Source organism: Cervus elaphus, chromosome 27, assembly GCF_910594005.1.
Source record: "Cervus elaphus chromosome 27, mCerEla1.1, whole genome shotgun sequence".
In the NCBI taxonomy this organism is placed as follows: domain Eukaryota; kingdom Metazoa; phylum Chordata; class Mammalia; order Artiodactyla; family Cervidae; genus Cervus; species Cervus elaphus.
The window spans coordinates 40,322,663-40,350,654 of record NC_057841.1 but is presented as its reverse complement, the minus strand read 5'-3'; the positions used below and the strand labels follow the sequence as shown (position 1 = coordinate 40,350,654).

The 27,992-nt window shown below is 45.8% G+C and overlaps 1 protein-coding gene and 1 long non-coding RNA gene across 4 annotated transcripts in view; one reads left to right on the top strand and one right to left on the bottom strand.

The window, feature by feature from the left end:
- The first annotated feature begins 774 nt into the window (after positions 1-774).
- LPIN2 (lipin 2) overlaps positions 775-27,992 on the top strand; it is a 77,255-nt gene continuing 50,037 nt past the window's right edge. The window contains exon 1 of one of the 3 annotated variants that reach the window (XM_043889722.1): positions 775-916. Coding sequence is in view for 1 of the 3 variants with exons in the window: in XM_043889720.1 (XP_043745655.1) it covers positions 24,905-24,991 (87 nt within the window). In the remaining 2 variants the exon portion in view is untranslated. Of the gene's footprint in view, positions 917-1,190; positions 1,317-24,707; positions 24,992-27,992 lie in introns of those variants that run through there. The other 2 variants (XM_043889721.1, XM_043889720.1) reach the window with 2 other exon arrangements.
- Positions 16,637-26,103, bottom strand: LOC122685054. The gene is made up of 5 exons (XR_006338235.1): positions 25,980-26,103; positions 23,659-23,815; positions 20,783-20,932; positions 19,625-19,776; positions 16,637-16,772 (listed from the first exon to the last, which is right to left on the bottom strand). It is a non-coding gene; the product is annotated as an uncharacterized LOC122685054 (long non-coding RNA).

The following is a 27,992-nucleotide window of genomic DNA, read 5'->3' as shown; positions in this document are numbered from 1 at the left end:
CTTTCAGTAAGGGCATAGGCAGCGAAGAGACAAAAGCCAGTGTGCAACAATAATATCCAACCCGAGCAATCCATTTGTTTAAAAGTATATTTTTAAAAGCGGATGTGTAATAGGATGGGAGGGGGTTGGCGCGGGGAAGTAATCAAACAGATGTGCTACTTGTGATTGAAAGTGGATTATGAAATACTGATGCCTTGTTTCTTTTCTGCCCTTTACTGTGCTCAGTCGCGTGGGACTCTTTTACAACCCCCTGGACTATTCATGGGAGTCTCCAGGCAAGAATACTGGAGTGGGGTGCCACTTCCTTCTCCAGGGGACCTTGCAGATCCAGGGATTAAACCTGTGTCTACTGCGCCTCCTGCACTGGCAGGCGGGTTCTTTACCACTGAGCCACCTGGGAAGCCCCTTTCATATTTATTCTTTTTGGGCAATTGGGCTCTAAGATGCTCGTGACGCGCCGAAGGGTTGCCATGGGTACCAGGAGTCACTATTACAGAAAGGTAACTTTCGAATGGCCCCACGCCCGCCAGAGGCCGAGCGCGCGGGAGATGGGAGGCTCGGCGGCGCGCGGGGCCGCGGTCTGGAGGGCGGCGCGTGGCCGGGAGGGGGTGGCGGAGCGGCGGCGTCACGTGGCGGGGCGGGGCCTGCGAGTCGCCCGCCTGCCCGCCCGCCGCCGCCGCTCCGCCGCCCCGCCGCCGCGTCCCATTCATGAGGGCCGCCCGGCTCGGCTGCGGCCCAGGCGGCTCCCGAGGCAGCGGCGGCGGCGGCGGGCTCCCGGGCCCCGCGCGCGCCCCTGGCCGGCCCCGCCCCCTCGGCCGCCCGCGAGCGCGCCCAGCCCGGCGGGTCCTCGCCGAAGCCGTCCGGCCGCCGCCTGCCCTCCGGGCGCCGGCGCGGGCCGGGAGCGGAGTCGCCGCAGGTAAGCGGGGTCGCGGGGCCGGGTCCTCCCTGCGGTGAGGGGGTCGTGGTGAGGGGCGTCTGCAGCTCGGCTGCAGGCCGAGGCCCCTGCCTGCGCCCCCTGCGGGCGGGCGGGGAGACGCGGAGAAATTCGGCGCCCCCGGCGCGCGAGCGGAGGGTGACTCCGGGCCCCCTCGCCCGGCCCTGCGGCGCGGAGGCGGAGCTGCGGTCCCGGAGACGCTCTGCCGCGCGGGTCCTGGCGAGGGAAGCGCCGCCGGAGGCCACGTCTCCATCCCGCCCCCGGGCCTGGGGGAGGGGGCCCGGCACGTGATCGCGGCGCGGCCGGGAAGTTGCTGTTATTTCTCTGCGGCCGTTCGTTCTCCTGGCGTCTCCGCCTCCGGGCTGTGAACCGGATCCCGAGTGTGAGTAGTTCTCCTCCTCCTTCCAGACCCCCTCCCCGCGCACATCCCCGTCTGCGTCGACCGTGTGCAAAGGATGCTGAGGCTTTCTCTCTCTTCTGACCCCGGCGGGTCTCCGTCTCTCCCTTGCCCGGGTAGATGGAGACTGTTCCCAGTGAACACTGGGCATGTGGCCTGGAAGACACTTAGGAAAACCTTTACCAGAAAGATCAGCCTCCCTTTCAGAAAGTGCTGGAACTCGGACAGTTCGGAAATGTTAAGAATTAACTTAGCAAACCGCTAGGTTCATTTAAAAATCCACGATTGAAAAAGTGCCCCCCTCCCCGCCCCCGATTTTAAAAGTGCCCCTTGCCTTGGTGTCAGGCCAGGCCCTATTGAAGCTCTTTGCCCAGTGCGGATGCTCGGGAGTGTTACTGGTTATTGAAACTTGGCCTGGCTAGTTCCTAAAGCGTTGACAACACGTAGCCAGTCCTGAGATAGATTTTGAAGTATTTAGAAATTGTTTAGGGCTTATATGATGATGGCTTATATGTTGATGGTCTGATGTTGATTGTTCTCAGCTGCGGTAACATTGCAAAGGGCGGCAGGTACAGCAGAGGTGGGATCAGCAGGGGAAGGGCCCCCTAGTGCAGCATCCTCTCTGCTTAAGGGGCGGCAGCCTCAGGCCATCCTGGGCACGAGTGTGAAAAGGCCCCAGGCCAGGGGTGGAAGGGCATTGGACCGTGTGGGTGGCCGATTCCCTCCAGTTTCAAAGTGCAGTCAGGGGGGATGTGTCAGATTGAAGCACCTCCAGGCCCAAGGGTGGATGGTGAAGGCCGAAGAATGCTAGAAATGAGACTGGTAGGTTCTGTTGTAATTGATAGCGAGGTTGAGAACCAACTAGAGAAGCTTTATTTTGGAGGAACTGGAAGTGGGAGCATTGCAAAGCCATCTGACACTACAGTAAAGACACCGGTGAGAAGCAGATGATTAGGATCGGCTGGGCTCTGCGTGGTTGCTCCGTTGTTCTTGTGACTGTGAAAGGTGCTCGTCACTGGGGATTGCCACGTTTGGGTTACTGACTGCACCCTCTCCTATGGTAGACTGTGTCCTAGAAGGCCAGACTCTGGTTGCTGCCAGCTCCCAGGGTAAGGCTATCTTCTAGAAGCATCTCTGTGGAGGTCTGTAGAATGAAGGTAGAAAGAAGCGGACAGTGTCTCCATAACAGTGATCTCAGAGCTGGTGGCACTTCCTAAATGAATTCGGCTCTCCTGAATTGTGAGCCCTGGATGCACAGTCCGGGCCACGCCACTCGCTGGAGGCGGTAGTGGTGGCTTAGCCGCTCAGGGGGTCAGACTCTCTGCGACCCCATGGACTGTAGCCTCCCAGGGTCCTCTGTCTGGGGTTTCCCAGGTTAGAGTACTGGAGTGGGTTGCCATTTCCTCCTCCAGGAGATCTTCCCGACCCAGGGATCCAACCTACTTCTCCTGAATTGCAGGGGCTTCCCTGGTGGCTCAGAGGTTAAAGCGTCTGCCTTCAATGCTGGAGACCCAGGTTTGATCCCTGGGTCGGGAAGATCCCCTGGAGAAGGAAATGGCAACCCACTCCAGTATTCTTGCCTGGAGAATCCCATGGACGGAGGAGCCTGGTAGGCTACAGTCCATGGTTGCAACGAGTTGGACATGACTGAGTGACTTCATTTTCACTTTCTTTGCTGCTGAGCCGCTAGGGAAGCCCCCACCCGGCTGGAGGTGGTCAGTGAGCTGATGTGCGTTACAGTGAACGTTTTGCAGTGTTTACATATTAACCTGAGCTTAGAAACAGCTTGGTTCTCTGTGTTGGCAGCTGTGCTGCTTCATCTATATGCTTTTGCTCCTAGGTGGCAGCGGTGACACCCAGCTGGAAGCTTTGTCTAGTAAGGAGGTGGGTTCAGCTGCCTCCCTTGGGTGCTTAGCAACCTGTCAGGAAGTGCCCGTTCAAACAAGTCTGCCCACCTTTAATTTAAACCCTTTTGATCTGACTCCAGCGGCTGTCACTGTGTGTGTATGTGTGTGCCCACATTGAGTTGCCCATCAATCACTGGGCAGTGGTTTGGGGCCTTTATTTTGAAAGCCTGTTTTAGTCTGTGTTATTTCCCTTCATTTAGAAGTAAGTTGTTTTCCTTCTGGGTGAGCCCCAGAGTCCTCTGACTTATCATTTGCCTTCTTTATGATGAAACAACACACAGGTTGGTATGTAGCACCTTCTGTTGGCACTGCGTGTATGCTCGGTTGTGTCCGACTCTGTGACCGCATGGACTGTAGCCCACCAGGCTTCTCTGTCCATATGGAGTTTCCAGGCAAGAATACTGTAGTGGGTTGCCGGGCCCTCCTCCAGGGGTTCTTTCCAATGCAGGGATTGAACCCACTTCTCTTGTGTCTCGTGCATTGGCAGGCAGAATCCTGTATAAATACTCTCATACTACAGCTTTGAGGATAGTTACAGGCTGGAGCAGGATGCTTTATGACTTTATCTTAGTAATAAAGTACTTAAATGAGTCATTTTGGTGGCTTTGCTGGCTAATAGCGGTGATTTGGGGACTCCACCTTCCCTGCCTTGGGCTTGAGTCTTTTATTTTAGTTACACTCTGTCACTCCAGCTAGACACTTCACATGTGTCCTGTCCCATCGTCCAGGGTGAAAGTGGAGAGTCAGTCGCTTGGGATCTCTCTGAGTCCTTGGCAGCGGGAACCTGGGTCCAGGTGGTCTGGCCTGCTCAGGAACCCTGGGACTGAGGGATTCGGCTCCTAAGTATCCATTCCCTCTAGAGGGAAGAAGGAAAAGAAAATCCGTTAGGAGATAAATGGTGCTGCAATGCAAGATAAAGCCCTGGGATTAAATGACGATAAATTATATTGTACAGTCTTGTTTGCTTCACTGATTATAGTTTAGAATCTTTTTTCCTCTAAAGACTTTGAGTGCTAAATTTCGTTGATGCTGTTTGTTAGAGTGGTGGTAAAACTGCTACAAAGAAATGAAGAAAGGAGCCAGAGTGCATTCACCTGGTAAAGTGAGGCTCCTTGGCCACAGCATCAGCCCCTTTCCCTGCCTTCATCTCAGGTCCATACCAGGAGGGTGTGGCCAAACCCCAAGGAGGGGTTTATATGACTGCTAGGTAGAAAGTGAAAGTGAAAGTCGCTTAGTTATGTCCGCCTCTTTTTGATCCCATGGACTTCTCCAGGCCAGAATACTGGAGTGAGTAGCCATTCCCTTCTCCAGGGGATCTTCCCAACCCAGGGATCAAACCTGGGTCTCCTGCATTGCAGGTGGATTCTTTACCAGCTGAGCCACAAGGGAAGCTCAAGAATACTGGAGTGGGTAGCCTATCCCTTCTCCAGGGGATCTTCCCAACCCAGGAATCGAACCAGGGTCTACTATATTGCAGACAGATTCTTTACCAACTGAACTGTCGGGGCGGGGGAGGGGGGGCTTTTAAAATTATTTTTAGACTATTTATATCAAATACATGATTTGAGAGACTACATACATGTTTGGGGGCTGGGACTAGAAAGTGATCTTTTAAAAAGCCATTTGGAATGTGTGGCCAGTTTTTGTCATGTTTGCATTTAGAGCTTTATTATGCAGTGTTGTGTGTATCTTCAGTGTCCTATATTTTCAACATGAACTATCCAAATAAGACTTCCCTGCTTCTTCGGAGGAGAAGCACTGACTCCCAGGAAAGCGCTGCTCGCCTTACCCTGGTAGCTGGTGGATTGCCTTTATCTGACTTTCTTGGCATATGTGAACAGTTTAGATAAAGTCTTCTGTCATTAATCTTATGAACAGTAACTGAGTCTGTTGCCTTTGTTTCATTTCATATCCTTATTTATTTTCTGTACCAATTCCCTTGATTGTTTTGTAATATGTAAGTTTGTCTGAACTGTATCAACTGATTTTTTTTTTCCAACCAGGAAGAGTATAAGAATCCGCCTTGCAATACGGGAGACCCAGGTTCGATCCCTGTGTCGGGAAGATCCCCTGGAGAAGGGAATGCCAACCCACTCCAGTATTCTTATCTGGAAATCTCATGGACAGAGGTGCCTCGGGGCCTACAGTCCATGGGATCACAGGGGGTTGGACACGACTGACTTAACGAGAGACTAACACTTTGAGAGTATAAGTAAAATTCAGAGGGGTCTGTAAATTCTAAATTGTTTTCAGCTTCTAGCATTTTTTCCATCTTTCCTATTCAAGAATCTAGAATGGTCCTTCACGCCTGTTTTAGCAAATCTGAATTTCTCCTCTCTCAGTTCAATTTCCTCCCAACCATCTCCACCTGCCTGAGCATTTAATCCTCTAGACTCACTTCCCTTGATGAACATCAGCTGCAGGGAGGCACGCCCTTTGCATGTGGTGATACAGTTGCTTTTTTGTTTGTTCTCGGCTGCTTTGGGTTTGCTCTCAAGTCATCTCTGGCTTTCCTCTAGCTGCTCACCAGGGTCAGAGGAAACAACAACTGTTGCCTTAGTTTTCATGCACTCTTTGTGGCCAGTCTGCCTCCTTTGCTCTGTAAATACTGAACCAGAGGGAGTAGAGGAGAGGTGGACTGTTGGATGGAAGAAGCAGCCAGATGTAAAGGCTTGTTGTATTCTAGCGAAAAGACAGTTTGCAGAGGGAAGGAACACTTAAACAGGGGCACCACTGGGGACCGGTCATGGGGACAGGATCTGTAGGTTTACAAGTCTCTGTGAAGGGAAGAGAGAGGAGGGGACAGGTCTTCACGGGTTGATGTGTGGAAGGAATCAGACCCAGTGTGCCCAGGTGGCGGTGCACACCTAGTACCTGCAGGGCACCTGTGGTGCTCTCTCCAATTGTCTTGATTTTTAACTTTTTTTGGTCATTTGTTAATTTAGTTGTTATATATTTTGCGTAACATTACAGGGAGTGCAAAGGAACGTGGATTTGAAAAGTTGAAGAAACACAAAGACACTAATATTTCAAAGAGAAGAGGTACCAGTAGCTAGGTCTAGAAGTGACTTGGTTTTGGTGAGTATGATTAAGTAATTGTAGATGCAGAAGAGACCCTGAGGACAGGGAAAACCTCCTTCAGAAACTCTGAAGCTGGGACTAGTGACTTTCTCGCAGGAAGGAAGACGGGTGTGTGGCACCAAGTAACATTTTCAGTGGCTGAATGTCTGCATTTACCTATTTCTGAAACATAATGGAAGGGGTGATATTATTGTGTTTTTCAATCTTTAGTTCCAATCTTTACTAAGTTGTTTTCCTTTTTATAGAAAAAGGATCATAATTATAAAGAAGTTCATTGGTTAATCTGGAATGGAAATCTACCTGAGAGCCTTTCTTCTGCCTCTGAATAAGCAGAGGCAGTGTGCGGTGGTCAGGATGGTTCTCATCTCTTTATTTAGTGGTGATGTGACGTTTTTTGCTCCTGATGAGCTAGGCGTGTCCTGCTGTACTAGAGACATGCGGTTTCATTCATTCTGAAAGGCCCTTGAAAGGTAGAAGCTCTTCAATATAAACTCATCCATTAATTTTATTGTATGATTTTGTATAGTTATCAACTGGGCAACAGTGAAACCATCACAGTTCATGTGAATTAAATACTCTGAATTGCTACTCCCTGATATGAAGTGGTACTTCCTCTGATGGGTGGGTCATACACCTGTGACCCTCGTAAACTGATGTCTTTTCTGAACCAGCGTAAGTCAAGGACCGATTGGGCTTAGAGGAGACCCCTAGGGGACATACTTTTTGTTTCAAGATTCTGTATGAATATACTTTTGCCTCTTCAGTAGTCTACGTGTAATTATGTTTCTCTTTGTAAAACTTCCAAAGAATCTACCCACATATTTCTTTGAAATTTCAACATTTTTGGATGAATTTGAGTAACATTAATAGCCATAACCAACCCAATGGACATGAACTTGAGCAGACTCTGGGAGATAGTGGAGGACAGGAAGCCTGGCGTGCTACAGTCCATGGGGTTGCAAAGAGTCAGACACGACTTAGCGACTGAACAAGAAAGATAATCATAACGTCTTTTTACATAAGACCTATACAGAAGCAGGACTTACTTAGGGAAGCATCATTTAAGAGAGAAAGTTCTCTGTTTTATAACTAAATATGTGTATTAAACCAGTGCTTCTTGAGAAAGAACTGATCTTTTGTTGACCTGGCTCAACCAATTCAAAAAACTTGCCTAAGTAATGTTATTTGAGAAGTAAGAATTTGGAATTTGGGGGTCTTTAAAAGATAGCTGCTCCATCCACTGAGGCTCTCCATCTGCAAAATGGTACTGATGTCTACTTTTAGGAACACTGCATGTTTCTAGGAGGTGCTTAATGTTTGTAAGACCTTGTCATCATCATTGCAGTTATATGATTGAACACTTTCTTAGGGCAAGGCGTCCTAAGAAATTATCTCAAGAGTCACGACGACTCTGGGAGGTGGAGATAATAGACCCATTTTCTAGGCAAAGATGGTGAGGCTGGAAGAGCTTTGCCAAAGGCTGGCAGCTGTGCGGGGGGGAGTGCTGCCGTGGCCCCATCACCACCGCTCTGCCCAAGGACTGTCAGAATTCACCTGTGTCTGCTCGACAGGCCAGAGTCAGTTTCCGGCTTTGTTTTGACTTGATTAGGTAACACTGGAGAACTAATTCTTGATGTCAGCGTCTATCAGTTGCTAGAAGGCTAGCACCTGCTGTGTAGGCGCCTTGGGTTTCTCTGAGGCATTTGTGTGTGAAAGCCAGCAGTGCCAGGGCAAGAAGTGCCAGGGGGAGAACCCCGGAGGCCGTGGGGCTGGGGCCGTGCTGGAATCGGCTGGACTGTGTGATGCCAGGTCCCTCTGCCTGCCTCCCCTGGCACGAGCACATCGCTGGGCTGAGTCGGGACGGAGCATTTAAAACATGGCCCCTAAACGCTGGCTGAATATTGTTCTCAGCTGAGTCCCCGAGGACGCTGATTCTGTTTAGTGTCGAGGAGACCTGGGCTCAGTTGGACTTCTGGTGACATGTTTGTCATAATCCAAGAAGCTCCCTTCCTCAGGGATCTTCCCGGGTACTCTGGACTGTCGACTTGCGTGTCCTCTGTGACTCCTCGTTACCTGGGACTGGACTGAGGGTCTCAGCCCCGAGTCCAACGTGGCCAAGTTGGACGGGGCTTCCAGCTGTCTCCTCCACACCAGAGCCTCTCCCCTCCCGTGGGGGCAGCCAGCTGAGACCCCTAATGCTGTTGAGTTTGAGGGTTTCTTTCTTTTTTTTTTTTTTTCCATTTATTTTTATTAGTTGGAGGCTAATTACAATATTGAGGGTTTCTTAATTGGTGCTTTCTTCACTGTATCGTTTGACTCAACTTTCCAACTCCATCTGCAGAAAGATTCTCTCTAATGGAGTTTTCCTTACTGTGAATAAATTAATGATTTGGGATTTATCAGCTCTTCAGTACAGGGGAACTTCCCATTAAACAAATACATTCATGGACCTTCAGGAATTTCCACGTGTTTAAATACACTTTTGGCCTTAAGTTGACTCAGTTGTCTCATCTGTAACGTGGGAACAACAATACCTATACAACTGGGCTGGCTGTCAAGGTTGGAGGACGATGTGTGTTAAATGTCAGAGCCTCGATCCACCCCAGGACCCAGGCAGGGTGGCAGATTGGGAGCTCTGACTAGACTAGGGCAAAGGGCCAGAAGGCAGCAGAACATCCCCCTTGCTCTGAAGTAGCTTGCAGTCTTGTCGGGGAGTTAAGTCTGCTTCTCTGTGAAGCTGGATGGGGAGGGGTTGAAAGGGAGCCAAGGAAGAATCAGCGAGACCTCTGTGCTTGTATTTTTAGCACGAGAATATGATGTTTGGTTGAAAGATGTTTATGTCTCAGAAATATGATTGCTTCCTGTGCTTAAAATTTCTTCCTTGACCCAGAAACTTTAATCTTTATAGTGTCAAAATAGGAAATATACTTTTGTAGTCAGCAGTTTTGTATATATTTTATGTACTGTGTACATTTACAAATTTAAGCCTTGGGATTTTTGCCATCATTATTGCTCTGGCTGTGTGAATCTTGTTGTCCAGGCCTGTAGGGAGAGCCTTGTCTCTGTATCTGCAAAGCAGAGCTGTCTTCTGTACTTGGAATATACACTGCAGATGAGTGCTTAATTAAAAGAAAATTCTGTTGCTGACTACTATTTTTTTTTGCTGCTGACCACTTTATAACTGGTCTCTAAGTAGCTGACATTCTTCTGCAAACTTCAATCATTTTCATAAAAAATTTACTTAGATTATAAAACTACGTGTAGTTTTATTCTCTGCTAGTTGAAAAATACTGATATACCTGTATTGCTATGGTAGCTGATCTTTTTTTTTTTTTTCCAACTGCTGAAAGTCTTCCTGGTAAAATGCTGGCTGAATCTTTTGCTGATGTCCTTGCCATCAACTGGGAAAGGGCTTCTGTGTAGGGCTTCCCAGGTTGTTCAGATGGTAAAGAATCTGCCTACAATGTGGGAGACCTGGGTTCGATCCCTTGGTCTTCAAGATCCCCTGGAGAATGGAATGGCTACCCACTCCTGTATTCTTGCCTGGAGAATTCCATGGACAGAGGAGATTGATGGGATACTGTCCATGGTGTCACAAAGGGTCAGACACGACTGAGCAACTTTTACCTTTTTCTTTCTGTATTAGGACATTTCCCTACCCCACACAAATTATCTGGATAACATAATAGGAACTCTGCTATATTTAAATTTCCTGGTTCGTTTGTTTGATCTTGTTAATGAGAAGTACCTAAATCTCAAATGGACCACCAGGGCTGATGCTGAGAGTTGGAAAAGAGCTTCTCCTAATTAAAAGCCAAGCAAAACAAAACCTCATGGTGCTCCTACGCGCTTGGTGTTTATTTCTCTTTCCTCTAGTAGGCTGCATTCCAGTAAACAAGACTCTTTTTGTAAGGCTGCATCATATAATAAATCTCTCCATCTTAAGACATTTTAAAGTATATGTGTGTCTATATATATCTTTATATGTAGTTTAAAAATTGAAATAGTACTTTGAATACTCTTTCTCACTCTTGATCACTGCTTCCTGAAAGCAACTCCTTTCAACTCTTCTGCCTGTTTTGTGTGGGACTTGGGTCCGTGTGTGTGTGAGTGTGCGCGCACGCGTGTGCTTACACCTCAATAGCTTGGTTTTCTGATTGGAGGCCTTCTCAGAGAAAGTGACTTCCTGGTGTGCGAGGTGAAGCTTCATTTCCTGTATAACCCTCCTTACACACATTTCCTTCCATCCTCCCAACATAACTGTATTATAACTTATTTTCTCAACATTCGGTGTTTATGTTTTCATGACTGAATATGGTTCAGAGCCAAGCCTGTGCAAGGATCCTGTTTCTTCAGCAGTTCCAGTCTTTGTCTTCTCCGGAGTTGGTTGTATTGGCGTGTGTGTCAGGCCCCCAGCTTCTGACAGAGCCCCGGACCCCTCGCCTGCCTCGGGCCTGCCCTCCCGGTGGGCAGGTGCAGGAAGGGCTGGAGGTCAAGGGCCCCTCCCGTCGTGACCACCTCCCGTGGAGCCGGGAGGTGGGTGCTGCCCCTCCTGTCTGAGACACCCGTGGGAACATTCAGTTTGGAAAATCATGATTTTGACTCGGAAATTTTCTTGTAGTTGTCGTGGTTTCTGACATCCCTCCACCAAGGAGAGCTTCTGAGCACTTTCTGACTGTGTGATCCTCCTTTTTTTCCCCCTACATTCATCTTTCATCTTTCAAAAGCGTGACATCTTCCACTTCCTCTAACCATGCTTTTTATACTTGCTAGTTACTCCTCTTGTGTTTCTTCCTGTTGACCTGGTGAGTGGATTCTTGTGCTAGGGCTGCCATCACAAAGTGCCACAAATGATGAATTAAACCCAGAAACATGCTGTCTTAAAGTTCTGGAGGCCGTGGATCTGAGGTCAAGGTGTCAGCAGGACTGGTTCCTCCAGGGCCGCCTCTCTTGGTTAGGTGCCAGCCTTGGCATTTCTTGTGGGCAAGCACTGTGATCTCCTCCTCAAGTTCTCGTGGCCTTCTCCCCGGGTGTGTGTCTGTGTGTGTCTCTTTGTCCAGGTCTCCCCTTTTCATGAGGGAGCCAGTCATTGGTTTAGGGCCCATCCCTGACGACTGCATTTTAATTCAGTTAACCTCTGTAAACATCCTGCTTCCAGATAAGGTGGAATTGTGACGTGTTGAGGGTTCGAACATCAACTTACCCTGGGTCACAGTTCAGCTCAGAAGGAGTTTCAAGAGGGAATGTTGATCAAGTAACACCCTCTGTGTCAATAGCGGGTCCTGTTATTGTAACCTCTTAAAAGATGCTTTTAGTCACATCCGTCTTCACTGAAGATCAGAAAACCACTCTCAGAAAGCAATTTTTTGATTGCAGTTGCAGATTTTTGTTCAGACTCTGTGACTGCTAACATTTCCACTGGTTTCCTGAATGTTTTATAACTTAGCATCTGAGTCACCTCATTTTCTACTCCGGCCTTGATTCTGCAGTAATTTGAAGGTTGGCAAAATGCCTAAAGAGAGAGCAGCCGCAGAGTCCTGTGAGAGTGAATCGAAGTCTGTCCCTGCGTGTTAGGTGAGCGCGGTCCGCAGGTCCTGTGCTGTCTCCCGGGTGAGGCTTTCACCTGAAGTCACCGGCTCCTTTCCTTCCTCCCTGCGCCCTTTGACCTCCTTCATAGTCGTCATCCCGGTCTAGCATCGTCTTTGTCTTTGCCTCTCTCTCCTTAGCGTTAGAGTGTAAGTGCTGTGCGGGCAGGTGCCTGGTCCGCCACGTTCACTGCTCGATCCCAGCTCAGAATCGAACACTGAACAGCATGTCCAAGTAGATGCTGTTTTTAAACAGATCGATGTGGCAAACAGGCTTTGTTTTCCAACATTACAAACACTGCTTCACTGACCCGCTGTTGCTGTTGGGAATCCTCTCCGTGAAGGAGCTCGTGTTCCCCGGGGCGGGGCGGGGGAGGAGGGGGTGCTGGCCACAGCTGCTCTCTCTGTCCACCCAGGGCCGGGAGAGGGATGGCCCCTCCTGACATGTCTGAAAACTCCCCCGGGGCCCCGGTAGGCACAGTGCACAGTCAAGCAGGACGTGAAATTCGAGTCGTGTTTGCGCTGGCCTAGTGGAAGGCTCTTCCAGGTTTCCCCGGGGCCTTCTGCAGCTGCAGCCTGGGATGCCGGAGCTGGGTGGCTGCCTGGGAGTCCACGGCCCTGCCTCCCAGCCTCCTGATCGCCACGTGCTGTCTGAGACAGACAGTCCCCAGGTGGTTCCAAAAAGAGGAGGAGGAAATGGTGAATTTGTGCTTCCCGATCTGAAAGACTTCCCTCTGAGACACTGGGGGCTGCATTCCTGAGAGTGAAACGCAGGGGAGCCTGCGGCTGTCTGTCTTATGGGAGCTGAGGCCTTTTGGCCACAGTCATGACATCAGTTAACTAAGCTAATGGGTTGGTGCTTGTTTTTTTTCCCTTGTTCGTTTAATTGTGGTGCTGCAAGTCATGAGGAAAACCCTCCTCTCCACCGCAGGAGTCACTGAAAGGTGATCGAGGCAGTGAGACAGGCTGGTCTAATTGTTTATGCGGCAGAAGTTAGGGTTGTGGCACCGGAGCGCATCGCGGCTCTCTGAAACCAGGTGAGATCCATTCCCGCACAAGGGCTCGGCATTGATGATGGCCAGGGCTGTAGCTGTGACCTCTCTAACACTCCTTTCAATTTAAGTTAGAGAAACACAAGCCTCAAAAATGAACTGTGCAGACTTGTGAAGTGTTGCAGCTGTCACCTCTCATGCAGTGGTTTACAGTCGGCTTTGGCGTTCCTGGAAAATGTACGGAACTTGGTGCCTGTGGCAAGGTCTCTGTGAAGCCAGATGGTGGGGTGGGGAGGTGGGCTGTGGTTCTGTCGTTCTGGGGGGTGTGTGTGTCTGTGTGTGTGTGAGAAACCTGCTGCATAGATATGTATGTGCATACTCTGTGTGTGAGAAACTTGCTGCATAGATATGTACATACATACTGTGTGTATGAAACTTGCTGCATAGATATGTATGTGCATACTCTGTGTGTGTGTGTGTGAGAAACTTGCTGCTTAGATATGTATGTGCATACTGTGTGTGTGTGTGTGTGAGAAACTTGCTGCTTAGATATGTATGTGCATACTCTGTGTGTGTGTGTGTGAGAAACTTGCTGCTTAGATATGTATGTGCATACTCTGTGTGTGTGTGTGAGAAAATTGCTGTACAGATATGTATGTGCATACTCTGTAAGAAACTTGCTGCATAGATATGAACGTACATACTGTGTGTGTGTGTGAAACTTGCATAGATATGTACATACATAGAGTGTGTGTGTGAAACTTGCTACATAGATATGTACGTACATACTGTGTTTGTGTGAAATTTGCTGCATAGATATGTACATGCACACTCCGTGTGTGTATGAAACTTGCTGCATAGATATGTACATACATACTGTGTGTGTGTGAAACTTGGATAGATATGTACGTACATAGAGTGTGTGTGAAACTTGCTACATAGATATGTACATACATACTGTGTTTGTGTGAAACTTGCTGCATAGATATGTATGTACATACTGTGTGTGTGTGAAACTTGCTGCATAGATATGTACGTGCATACTCTGTGTGTGTGAAACTTGCTGCATAGATAGGTATGTGTGTACTCTGGGTGTGTGTGTGTGAGAAACTTGCTGCATAGATATGTACGTACATACTGTGTGTGTGAGAAACTTGCTGCATAGATATGTACGTACATACTGTGTGTGTGTGAAACTTGCATAGATATGTACGTACATACTGTGTGTATGTGTGAAACTTGCATAGATGTGTATGTACATAGAGTGTGTGTGTGAAACTTACTGCATAGATATGTACATACATATTGTGTGGGTGTGAAACTTGTTGCATAGATATGTACGTACATAGAGTGTGTGTGTGTGAAACTTGCTGCATAGATATGTATGTACATACTGTGTGTGTGTGTGAAACTTGCTGCATAGATAGGTATGTGTATACTCTGGGTGTGTGTGTGTGAGAAACTTGCTGCATAGATATGTACGTACATACTCTGTGTGTGTGAAACTTGCTGCTTAGATATGTACGTACATATTGTGTGTGTGTGAAACTTGTTGCATAGATATGTACATGCATACTGTGTGAAACTTGCTACATAGATATGTATGTACATACTGTGTGTGTGTGAGAAACTTGCTGCATAGATATGAACGTACATACTGTGTGTGTGTGAAACTTGCGTAGATATGTACGTACATAGAGTGCGTGTGTGTGTGAAACTTGCTGCATAGATATGAACGTACATACTGTGTGTGTGTGAAACTTGCTGCATAGATACGTACGTACACACTGTCTTGGGATGAGAGCAGCCCCCAATGCCCACCGAGGTGGGACTGGTGGATGGTGATCATTGGTGGACATTATTCATGATGAAAAACACTGGTGTTTAAGTAACAGGTGCATGTGTTATTAATAAGATCTAAAATTCACCCATAAGCTCTGATTACCTCAAGTTCTTAGTTTTGCACTCCGTTAGATGGCTGATAAGGAGTCTGTTCACACTCCTGCAGACAGTGTCTGTGAAGGAATGAGCGGAAAAGCCCGCGCAGTCCAGGGGCAGTATCTGCATGTCAGCAACGCCGTCATTCTCACACGTTTGGGAACACCCCATCCTTTTAAAATTGCTTTCAGTCTTGAAATACATCTCTTCATATTCAATGGTGGAAGATCTTTACCCTTCAAGGTAGGTCAGGTTTATGGAAATAACCAGAAGTCATTCAGAGCAAACCTGGTGGATGAGGCAAGTGAGAGAAATGAATCACAGCTACTTTTGTAGTTTAAAAGAGTTGTGACTGCATAGTAGTGATACTGGCTTTTATCCTGTGTAAAACCTAAATTTAAAGAAGAAAAAAACTAACATGCTGGACAGTGGTACAAAAATAGGATTGGTTTGTTGTGTACCCCTCAGCAGTGATTAAGGTGAGCAATCACATTAAATAGTTAGGTCACGTGTCAGGGTGACTAAGCAGTTTTACACCAAAACTTGGAAGAAGGGAATACGTGGGGAAAATGTCTTCCCGTTGCTTGGGGAGGCCAGTCTAGGCTGGACGAGGGTACAGGGCGGGGGGTGGGGGGTGCAGGTCTGGGAGTAGCTGGATCCAGCCTTCCTACCTGAAGACCTTTGCCTACACCTCTCAGGCTCTTCTGACCCAGGTCAGCCCTAATTTGACTCTTTGGGGCTGGAATCTCTGAGTTAAGACTCATATACTATTTGCACAAATGGGCTGAAGGGTAGACCTCACTTGGGTGGGCCTCACGGAGCAGGAAATGGTTTGGGAAGCTAAAATGAGAGCTAAGAAGAGCTATTGACTGAAGTGGGAGTTAAGTCATAGGTCACTTGTTTACTTTCCTGTGTCCCTCAGTGAATAGTGGGCTCCTTGACGGCAGGGGTCCTAGCCTGATACCACCTGTTAGGCTCCTGTGTGACCCAGGTCTTTTCAATACAGATCTCCCTCTACTTAAGAATAGGGTTACATCTTGATGAACTCATCCTAAGTTGAAAACATCCTAAATAAAAAATACATTTAATATACCCCTCGCCTGCCGAGCATCACAGCCCAGCCTACCTTATGCGTGCTCAGAACACCTCCATTAGCCTAGAGTGGGGCAGGATCAACTGACAGAGCCTGTCGTGCCGTGAAGTGCTGCCTGTTTCATGTGACGGATGCTGTCCTGAAAGTGAGGAACACAATGGTGGTCTGGGTGCAGGATGGCTGTAAGTGTATCGTCACTGGCCCTCACTGTCGGGTGGCTGGCTGGGAGCTGGGCTGCCTCTGCCCAGTGCACGAGAGAGGATCGTAGAGCCGGCAGATCCCTAGCCTGGGAAAAGATCAAAATTCAGAATGCAAAGTAAGGTTTCTGCTGAATGCATATTGCTTTCGCACCATTATAAAGCTGAAAAGTCATAAGTTGAACCATTGTAAAGTTAAAAATTCACAAGCCAAACCATTATAAGTTGCGGATGGTCTGTACGTTGTTTCTTAATGAAGGAAGAAGACTAATACTTGTTAAGTACCTAGTAGTTTCCATGTGCTACCGTTGCTGAACCAAACTTGGGTCTGCTCACCCACACACAGTGAAGTCAATCTCCTGACACCAGGTTGTGGTGAAGGAAAGAGCAGTATTTATTCAGGGCGCCAAGCAGGGAGTCCAGGGCAGCTCGTGCTCAAAACAGCTGAACTCCCCGTGGCTTTTGGTAAAGCATCTTTAAAGGCAAGGAGAGGGAGGGTGTCCCCGCTGGTGCACGCTTCTCTGACTGGCTGATGGTGTGGTGACAGCATGGGTAACATTGTCAGTCCTTCGGCTCCTGGAGGTCTGGGGGCTGTCTGCTCGTGGCCTCAGGTGGTTAATTTCTTCCATTTGGTGGAGGTTTCAGCATCTGTAAAACAAGTCAGGAAATGTTGTGTTGAAACATCAGATACTGTTGTCTAGGCACTTCAGAGAGGAGCTGCATATGGGGAGGGGGTCTGTCCCTGGAAGGCCCTACAGGGTCCTGCTCAGTTACATAGGACTCTGAACTCCTTGACCTCTGGAAACAGTCCCCCCTGGTGGACACTGCTGTGATCCCCGGCTCTGTGGAGGGCAGGGGTTGTGTGGGGCTCTGGTCAGACCGAAGCTCAGGATCGTTATGTGTCAGGGAACCTGGGAAGCAGTGGAGCCATCATTTAAGACTGCCTAAATTCAGAGCCCAAGCTGTGTGCCTAACCAGAACCAGTGCATAAATACAGGGCCACATGCCATCTAGATAAACTGTGGCTCTCAACTGGAAGGATTTTGCTCCCAGGGGACACTCAGAAACCAGGGAGACATGTTTGGTTGTCTTGGCTGGGGAGATGGTCACTGACATCATGTGGTGAGTTGGAGTCGGTGGGGGGGTGGTGGGGACTGGTAGGAGATGCTGCTCCCTCCACACACTGGCAAGGTTTTCCTGTATCCTCAACGCTTTTCTGTTTGGTTTTTTGAAAATGGCCATCAATAAGTATGAAGTGGTATTTCTTTGTGGTTTTGTTTGCATTTCTTTAGTGATTAACCATGTTAAGCATCTTTCATGTACTTAACTGGCCATTTGTGTGTCTTCAGAGAAATACTTGTGCAGGTCTTTTGCTGATACTTTGATAGGGTTGCCTTTATGTTGGTGAGTTGTACAAAAGTTCTTTACATATTGTGGACCTGAAACTGTTATTAGATACGTGATTTGCAGGTATTTTCTCCCATTCTCTAGTCTGTCATTTCACTTTCTTGATAAGGTCCTTTGATACAGGGGAAAAATGTTTTAAATTTTGATGGAAAGCAATTTTTCTTTCTTTACTCATGTTTTTGGTATGTTATCTAAGAATCATTGAGTTTCATGGTTTTACCTCCTATATTTAGGTCTTTGATCTGTTTTGAGCTAGTTATTCCGTAAGAAGTGTCTTAGACAATAGGTCTTCTGTATATGTGAATTAGACACCTACAGTGTGGTTAGACAGACAGGCTCTGGAGTTGGGGCTGTCTCTACACCATGTGTTGGAGAGACTGTTCTTTCCCCATTGAGTAGAATTGGCATCCTTGTCAAAAACAATTGACCTTGGATGTTTGGGTGTATTTCTGGATGCTGGTTTCTGTTCTGTTGGTCTGTATGTCTGTCTTTATGCCAGTACCACATTGTTTTGATTATTGTGGCTTTATAACAAGATTTGGAATCACGAACTTTGTTCTTCTTCTTCAAGGTTGTTTTGGCCCCTTGCAATTCTATGGCAATTTGAAGATAGACTTTCTATTTCGGCCCTCCCCCCCAAAAAAAAAGGTCTGTTGGGATTTTGATAGGATTGATTTGAATCTAAAGATGGCTTTGGGTAGTATTGACATCTCAGCAATATTAAATCTTTGTAGCCATGAACGCGAGGCTGTTTACTTTAGTCACTTTAAATTCTGTTTACTTATACTATTTACTTTAGTCACTTTAGATTTCTTTTAGCAATGTTTTGTGATTTTAAATATGTAAATATGTACCTCCTTGGCTAAATTTATTACTAAATATCTTATTCTTTTAGATTTATTGTATTTGAGATTTTAAAAATACCTAGCACATCAAATTTGAATTCCAAATTGTGTTATGTCCTAGAAGTTACGATGGAGACATCTTGAAGTTTCAATATATGGATTGGGGTTTGAACCTGGATTTGGCACTTAAAAAAATTAGCTCCCTCTGAGCCTCTATTTCTTCATCTGTAAAGTACAGGGATAAAGCAAATCATCTACACAGAAGTTGTATAGATCAGAGATAATGCTTGCAAAGGACTAGTTCCAGAGTGTAACTCAGAGTTAAATACTTAAAGAATGCTAGGTTGCCAGTATTGTGTTTTCTTGTATGGTTTCAGTGTAAATACTGGTGTATTACATAGTTTGTCATGAATGTTTAGCTTATATTACCTTTATTTGCTGATTTCTTTTCACATCCAGAACTTTTGTGATTAAAATATACATTAAAAGCATTAGTAAAATTAATTTGTTGCAAAGGCTAGTGATTTTTACACAAATATCCTCTTCCTTAGAGAGTCTCATAAAGTGTGTTGAGTCTGTAAGAGAAATAGATTGTAGCAAAACGTCACGCTCATTTTTTGTTTCAGTAGTTGCTGTATACTTATACGAGGGGTATTTTTCTTCTGATGTTGCTGCTTTCAGATGCCTCTGTGCTTTCTTGGATCCTACCTGTGCCCAGACATTGCAGGGTTTAATTTTAGACATGTTAGCGTTTAACCTCTCAGTAGCAAAGCTGACACACGGCTTTACCTTCAGTGAAGGGTGCAACTACTCCTGCCATCTTGGAATTGAGTTATTCTGTATGTGTGTAATATAACTGGGTATCAGTACTGCAATTTTTAACTTTTTTTTTTAAATTCGTCTTAGGTGAGCTTTACATTGAAGGAGGCAGATCCAACCTCTGAAAGACAATAATCTCGGAATTCTGATTTTTAATTTTATTTTAAATTTCACTGGCTAAATGAAATCTGATAACAGACTTAAACATAGCATTAGAATGTTCCAACTGAAAGTAAATTCCTCAAGTTATTCACATAGCAATGTGTTTTAAGCCTTGTTTGCCGTTCATTTCCCTAAGAACACAAATGAACCTGCATACGGGAAGAGATCCTGTGTGTTCTCATGGGGAGGCAGGGCTGGTGGGAATGCAGTCAGGCTGAGAAACATAGAAGTTTGAAAAAGAAACAGAAGATAGGAGAGCAGACTGACCACAGAAACCAGGCGGGTTTTCCAGACTCCATTGGAAGCCCATTTGATCCTGCAGAGCATCTGTCCTGGGAGGTGACTCTGATCAGCACTCGTGAGGATTCTTTATTAAAATGATAATCCCAGCGGCTTGGGTGGTATTTTCTTTAAGCCTGCTAATATAATAGTAAGCAAGTTGTGAATTAAACACCAGCAATACAGTTAAAAGCAGAGACTCTGGAGTCAGACAGGTCCTCATGTACATCCTGGCTTCTCCATGTAAGACGTGAGCAGGTTCTTGGTCTTGGTGACAGTTTGTCCTCCGTGCACTTGTCTGTTGAAATCCTAGTGTACTTATTATTTGTATGAATTTTACGTGTGATAGAATTTTTACTTTCCCCCCAAGAAACTGCATATCCAGGTGATTATTGCTGAGTTCCTGGCTTCTGAGTACTTACTCAGCGCCACGGTCACAGCTCATTTCTCTAGATGGGAGACTGCAGGAAGGAGAGTACCAGCTAATCACCAATACTTTTAAAGCAAAGAAAACTGTAAGCAATTTTTTGAAGGAGGTGAAACCGCAGCAATGAAAATAATTAAAACAACTGTCCCCAGTTTTTCTCAAGTGGTCCAGAAGATCTTCAGTGAGAAACATTGTACAGAACCAGAGGAACGTGAACCTGACTGACACGGGCCCCTACAGGATACTGATCACAATTTGTGACCTTTTCTCCTGTTCTTCTCCGGGTTGTGTTAACGATACCATTGGGCCTTGCTCATCGTTAGTTCCCCTGGCGAGCTCTAAGCCATCCCACGTGGACCAGCCTGCGCCCCGCTCCCCACCCCCAGCGGCACCTGCTGGGATTCGCTGTGGGCTCCTGCCAGCTGTGAGGCTATAGCAGAGAATTGGTTACTAAAAGGTTAAAGAACCACACTTTTTAAATTATGTACAATTTTTTGAATTTGATCATATGACTTTCAACGGGGGCTTCTAGAGTGTGAGTGAAATGGGGAGGCATAGTCCTTATACAGAAGCTTGCTTATTATTCTTAGGGATTTGCTCCTGCATGTCACCATGGGGGCAGGACCATTGCAAACTACTATCCATAGGGTGAAAGGGGGGACTAGAAAGACAAACATTTAAACAGGAACAGTTGCGAGTAGCAGGAGACAGACACATACCTGCAAGTGAGGCAGCTGCCCTGGGCTTTCCCATTTGGCTATATTTTCGTGAAAGTGTCGTCAGGATGTGGGACACAAGTGAAGCCATGGTTCTTCTGATCTTCCGTTGGGCTGTTGAAGCTTTACTCTTAACGGTCACACACTTGACTCCTGCAGACAAGTAGTATTCTGGTCTCAAAGTATTGGGTGAGTTTGACTGAGAAACATTAGTGTCAGAGTATTAGAGCTCAGAGGTGGTTTAGTCCCAAATTCCTTAAACTGGGATGTTCACTTAGGACATTCTAGACCATTTGTTCAGTAACTATGGTACCTTAACCCCTGAAATTGGTAGAAGAAAACTTTGACCAGTTGTCCATTTTTTTTTTTAAAGGCTATTTCAAAATAGACTGTAAAAATGTTGAATTTTAAGTGTAAGATGTATGTTAACAAGATTATTGTTGGGAGAGTCGATTTAAGCTGAGTGTTCTGCCCTCAGGAGACCCTTCTGTTTTTTCTCCTCTGTTCCTGAAAAGACCTGCTTATGTTTGATTATTCATTCATTCACAGCTCAGGTGAAAACTGCCACTAGCTAATGCTGTGTAGAGTTTGGCAGTTGGGTGTGTGAGGACACAATGAAACACTGGAAATTGAGTAGACTGGATGGCCATTCTCCAATAAATGGCTGAACTAGGAAAGTTTGGGAAACCTCAGAGTAGTATCAAGATTTTCTCCTGTCTTTGAAGAAAGTGTTATCAGTCCCTTTTGGATTGTTTTCGTAGGCAAATGTTAATTATAAGTAATTCCAAATATGGAAAGAAAAACGTCTTATGCATTAGTGTAGTCTGTGATCCTTTCATGTTTCAATCTCTCCCATGAGGGGCCTTGAAAAGGCAGCAGTGCACCTGAGTTAATTCCTTCAGTGTAGGGTAATTATGGTGGAGATCATGAATTCTTTGTAACTGAGGCTTAAAAAAATATTTTCATCATACATTTATACTAATGAAAACTTTTGAAAAAGTTTTCTCACCTCTTTATTGGTTTGTTGTTTAATTGCTTAGTGGTGTCCAACTCTTTGTGATCTCATGGACTGTAGCCCACCAGGCCCCTCTGTCCATGGGACTTTCCAGGCAAGAATACTGGAGTGGGTTGCCATTTCCTTCTCCAGGGGATCTTCCCCACCCAGGGATCGAACCCACATCTCCTGCATTGGGAGACAGATTGTTTACCACTGAGCCACCAGGGAAGCCCTCTTCATTGGTAATTCAGTATGTTGCTATTCCACATTATGGCCACTTGGGGGAGTGGTTTGCATATCAATATTTTCATGTTTTGCATTAAAAACAGACTATAACTTGTGGCATAAAGATATTTCTGTTTAACCAATTAGCAAATTTCATGTTAGGAAATTTTAAATTCTTATACTTTGTTAAGTACTTTATACCTGCTCCTATACTTATATGGGATTAGTAGTGGAAAAAAATAAAGAAGGTATATATTTTACATGCGTCATCAGCTATGGAATCTGAGTAAGATTCTGACTCTCCTGACCAGCATTTTAGTTTTATGTCCCTATGCTAGATTTCAAGAAGTTTTTTTTTTCTTGAAAGATTTAAGTCTTAGAAAAAAAAGGCTTCCAACTGCCCCTCCCCCCCCCTTTTAAGCTTATTGAAGATGCTAGGTAATAATAAAAAGTAGTTTTTCTCGATGCTCAACCATTTATTCTTATCTTAGCCTGTAGAGAAAAAAGTCAGTAGTATTTTTCTTTGAAAATAGTCATAGAGGTGATTAAGAATGATTGGTTGTGATTTCCAACTTTTTATTGACTCAAGTCTGAAAAGCGCCACCACCGAGTCAGGGAAGTATCAGGTCCCAGCCTGGGGTCAGGGGCAGCAGACGTGCGCACCCTGTCGGGGGTCGGTGTTGGGAGGTTGAACTCGCCTTCCGTCTGGGTCCGTGGTCTCCGCTCCTTGAGTCAGAGCCTCTGTGAGTCATGGGTCCAGACCTCACGGTGACGACGGCAGCCAGGCTCCCTGGAAGCCCGGGTGGCTGGCCTGGGGCTGGCTCGTTGTGTAAGAGGCGGTGACGTCAAGGCTGTGGACAGCCTCTGCCCACCTGTCTCAGGCCGCCTTCCCTGTCTCTCTGTGACCCTTCCCCTGGCACTTCTGCCCGGGGCCTCAACCTGGCATCACAAACCAAAGCACCGACCAGAAGTCAGTGCCGACCGAGCGGGTGGCCTTGAGCAAATTGCCTAACTTCTCTGGGCCTCAGTTTCCTCACCTGTAAAATGGATCAGGTTTTTCCACCAGCGCGTTTTCTTGTCTTTTCCAGCTTGTTTGCCCTGCTTTCCTCTCTTCCCCTCCTCATCTTCCTCGTGACTTCTCTGGACCCTCCTTTCTCATCTCTCCTCACTTCCCTGCTCCTGACCTCCCACTTCTCCTGTTTTTTTCCCAAGGGCGGCATCCCAGGGTGGGTTCATTCTTACCATCTGATGTTGAGGATCCGGGCCTGCCAGCAGCAGTACGTGGAGGAAGGAAGAGGCTTACATTTTTATGCATTGTGTAACAGACTCCTAAAATCACTTCTCTTTTCCAGTGGTGGGGGCTTTGTGTACATGAAGTGTACAGACTTGGATCACAAGCTCCTGGGCCTGCACATGAATGTCTGGTGGGCTCGGCAGCAGGCAATGTGACATGTTGAATACAGGATACATTTTCCTATTTCTAATTTTGGTGAAATTTTAAAATTTTGCCATTTAACATTTTTGTTTGTGTATCTTGGCGGGTCTGTTGCTGTAGTAAACATGACCAACACCACCCCCCTGGTCAAACATTTGGAAATTTCATGTTTGATGTTTAGAGATAGAGAAAAAGTTGAATAACATGAACATTATTACCTACCTGAGGATCAGTTCATGTGATGAGAACTCCTGTCACCTTCAGCTCTTCATTATGGATTCCTTTCCGCCCTTGTTCTCAAGGTTGTCTCAGGATCCCAAAGTTGTGCTCCAGCAGAAATATTAATATAATGGGAACCACATGTGGCATTTCATAATTTCTAGTAACATTAAAAGGTAAAAAGAGAAACATAGGTAAAATTAATTTTAAAATATATCTTATTTAACTCAGTATATACAGAGCATTTTCATATCAGTAAGTAACCTGATATAAACCTTACTTCACATTCTGCTTTTCTTCTGTATGTTTTATGCTCACAGCACATCTTAGTTGGCACTGGCCACATTTTTAAACATATCCATGTGGATAACGCCTGTTTGTAACAGACATCACAGTCCTGTACACTGGCTTGCCAAATATGGTATATTTCAATTTAAAAATTAATGTGTTTTGTCTGTGTGTAAGTGTGTTTTAGGTTTTTAGAAAAATTCACTTGAAGTTTCTATATGCTGACTTATTAAGAGCCAAAAGGAAAATGCCATGATGTTTGAACTGTCCTACTCTTGAAGTTAAATTGTTACTATTATTATATTATTATTGTGTGTGTGCTATTGCATTAATATAACTAATGCTACATTAGCATACAGTAATGTTGTTATTCATTATTTACAGTGCTGAGTAGGCTAGCTCCCATTCAGAACTGTGAAAATATACTGGGTCATTCCAGTATGACAGAGTAAAACATTTCAGTGACTGAGTTCTAAAGACTATCTTTGTTGCTTAGAAAACAGGTGAACTGTTTCCCCTTGCATGATTAATTTATTGAAGATGACTTTTCTGTATGTGTGGTTACTTTTATTTCTAAAAGTGAGGATGTGATTGATCTGGGGAATCATTAACTCAATCCGTGTCCTGTGTGATGGAAGGGCAGTGAGGCCCCTGTGCCCGGGCAGGACTTGGTACCTATCAGTGTAAACACCCGGCGCAGCCCGCCCCGTGCCCCTGCTTATCTCCTCCAGAGGGATGGGGTTGAGGCGTTTTCAGCAAATCTCACTGGTAAAGTCATGCCTGTATTGCCTGCCTTTTTTTTTTTTAAGAACCATTTCCTTTCAGTTTTAACCATATTACTGTGTCGGCAAACAGTTTGCCCTCAGTTTGTCAGCAGAACAGCTTTCTGTTTTGATAACTTATAAGCGTGGCTTCATCTCTGAAAAAAGACATGCTGCTGCTGAACTAGTTCAGTTTTAAGATGTTTTACTTAGATGAAGACAGTGAAGATGAGGAGGAGAAGGTTCCTGAAGGTGTTTACCATGGAAAGGCCCCTGCTGGCATCCTGGTGAGTGACATCCACCAGCACACCGCGCCCCCACCCCCACCCCAACCTGGAACCTGCTGCAAGAAGGGGGCGGGACAGGGCGCCCACCAGGGAAAGCAGTGATGCCTTTCTTTGGAGGATGTAGCGTCAGAATTAATTTCATACTAAGAATTTGAACTGAGTTGTAGTCAACAGAAATCTTTGCCTGCCTGCTCTCCAGCCCTCACTCTACACCATCTTTCTACCCCTCTCTATTTATTATTGAACGAATAATAACTTTATGCCTAGAAAAAAATGAAACTGCTGCTGTAAACTGGGAATTTTTCTGAAACTAGGTTTCACATGCAATGTATCTGGTTTCACATTCTCTTTGCATCTATGTAGTAGTTGAGGAATAAAAATCATTGAAGAGTTTTACGCTTTTTTTTCCACTCTGTCTTTCAGACTTTAGCCATAAATGTCATCTTTTTCTATGGATTTGTTTGTCTTGTAGTTTTTTTTGGTCCTAGACAAATTTGTTTTGAAAACATGTTCTGAGACTGGCATCTTATTTTATCTATGACAGAGAGGAGCAACAGGAGTCTTTTTTTTTCTTCTTTGATTGCAAGCAAAAAGTTCCTAATATTGAAATATGTGGGGGAAATGTAAATTGTGTGAGTTTTATCATCTAAAATTTCCTCTCTTCTTATGATATGTAAAATAAGGTCACATAAAGTGTAAGTTTTAGAAGTCTGCATTAAGGAAACAGATGAATTAAGGACAACATAATTTACCTATGGAACCTCTTGCTGTAAAAATAATCTGAAGTAAATTAGATGAGGTAAAGGTGGTTTTTAGAAACTTGAGGGTGTACATTTTTATGAAAACATGTAAAATAAAAATTACAGTTTCTAAAATCCATGGCTTGTAATCAGACTGATTTTAAATTTGTACAGCTTTTTGTCACCTTTAGAATGTTGCGCTTTTGTGTGCTTTTTGCTTGTGGACCTGTTGGTCGATGTGTACTCACTGTGGGGTCTCCGCAACTGATGGGGCGGGACGTGTTCTGACTGGGAATGGAAGTCCAGCCTCGGGGAGAGGTCATTTACTTGTGAAATTTCAATTTAATGAATTCCATGGACAGAGGAGCTTGATGGCCTACAGTCCACGGGATCGCAGAGTCGGACACGACTGAGCGACTAACACACACATGAGTGTATACGGATTCCTGCACGTCTGCTGTTAAGGTCGGAGGGAGAACGGTGAACATGCTGACGATGATTTAATTTAGTAAGAGTTCTTTCAACAAGTAGCGCCTCACGCGCCCGCCTCTTCTCACAGGAAGTAGTTCCGGTGTTTCCGGCTGCCGCGTCTCCCAGAACGCGGGAGGTGGGTGTTGGGACTGCCCTGACCAAAGTTTCTTTCCGTGTTAATGGTGGAACATTGAAGTCCCGGGAGTCACCTCCCGGCCCCAAGAGAAACCTGAGTTTTCTGAGTGGCTCGTGTTGGGGACACGGGATTGCTATCTGCTTGTTGAGCTGCATGGATTGTGTAGGAGACTTTGGAACCTGGGTGTGGGGGGCCGAGGGCCAGGGAGAATCTCAGTCAGGGTCCAGGCCCTCAGTGACCCCGACGGTCCTCGCTTGTCAGGTGCCTTCCGGGCACACCTCCTCTTGGAGGGTGAAAGTCTCCATCATAAAGGAGATGACTTTGCATGTTTGGAATGTGGATGTAAAAATGTCATAATTTAAAAAACCATGAAGAAACGTCTGTGCTTTGTTAGAAATTGGGAAATTTTTTTAAAATCTCATATTTCTAAATTTTTTAACAGATGAAGCTATTTTCCTTTATTTGGTGTGGAAAAGGCCAAGATGTTTCATATTCAAATAACCTTGAAGTTCCAAAATTATATGCTAGCCTTTTTTTCCCCCACTTATTTTAAATTACTTTGATTTGCATCTTTTAAATTAGGGCAGAATGTACTCCCAAGTGGTGCTAGTGGTAAAGAGGAGCCATAAAAGACGTCTGGGTCAGGAAGGTCCCCTGGAGGAGGGCACAGCAACCCACTCCAGTATTCTTGCCTGGAGACTCCCACGGACAGAAGAGCTTGGCAGGATACAGTCCGTGGGGTCTAAAAGAGTCAGACACAACTGAACTGACTTACCACACAAGCATGTACTGTAAGAGTTCTTAGCCAAATTTGTAATCCTAAGAAATGCTTCTAGAACTGAGTCCTGTGGGTTAGAGCTGGAAGGGGCTGTGGGCGGCATTTGGCCATTCTTACTAGAAATGAAAGCTCGACAGAGGTTCTGAGACCTGCTCAGGGAAGAAGGAAGTCCCCCTCCGGGCAGTGCAGCCCTTTCCTGGCTCTTCTGTGGTCTTTATCAAAGGGGCCTGGTTGAGTCCAAAAAGCTTTTCAGATAGAATTTTGTATGTTTATATTATTTACAGTAAGGTGCAGTAACAAACAAGTGGCAACTTAAAGAGAGGTGGGAGACAGCAAGTCACCCTGTAGGTGGGGCTTGTACTTCGCATGAGTTGGGTGAAGAAGAGACAGCACCACCCCCCCCTTATGTCTGACATCACTCCTGGCTGCCCAGAATCCTGGAACCACCCTGCTGAATGGGGCCAAAACCAAACACTGCCCTCGGGGTAGGGGGGAGGACCGTGGTCACAACACTAATTAAATAATTAGTTGAGTAGAATTTCTTTCCCTCACAGAAATGTGATGTTACTAGTTACGGAGTTTGGGGGAGCACACGCCCCAAGAATTTTTGTTTTCACTTGATTGCCTCAGTCCTGAGACAGATGAGCTCAGGAATTTAGGGGCGAGGTAGCTCTTAGAGGCTGTGGCCAGAAGTATGTGTAGGCTGTTTGAAGGTTATTTATTATCCATTTTTGTATTTATGCCCCCATCTGTTTTTCAATAGGAGAGGCTTGGAGGTGGCTCACAGGTACTGTTGTCCAGTGCATGACTGAACCCCTAACTTAACAACAATCCTCTTCATTCAGCAAATATTTACGGTGCCACACTGAATCCTCT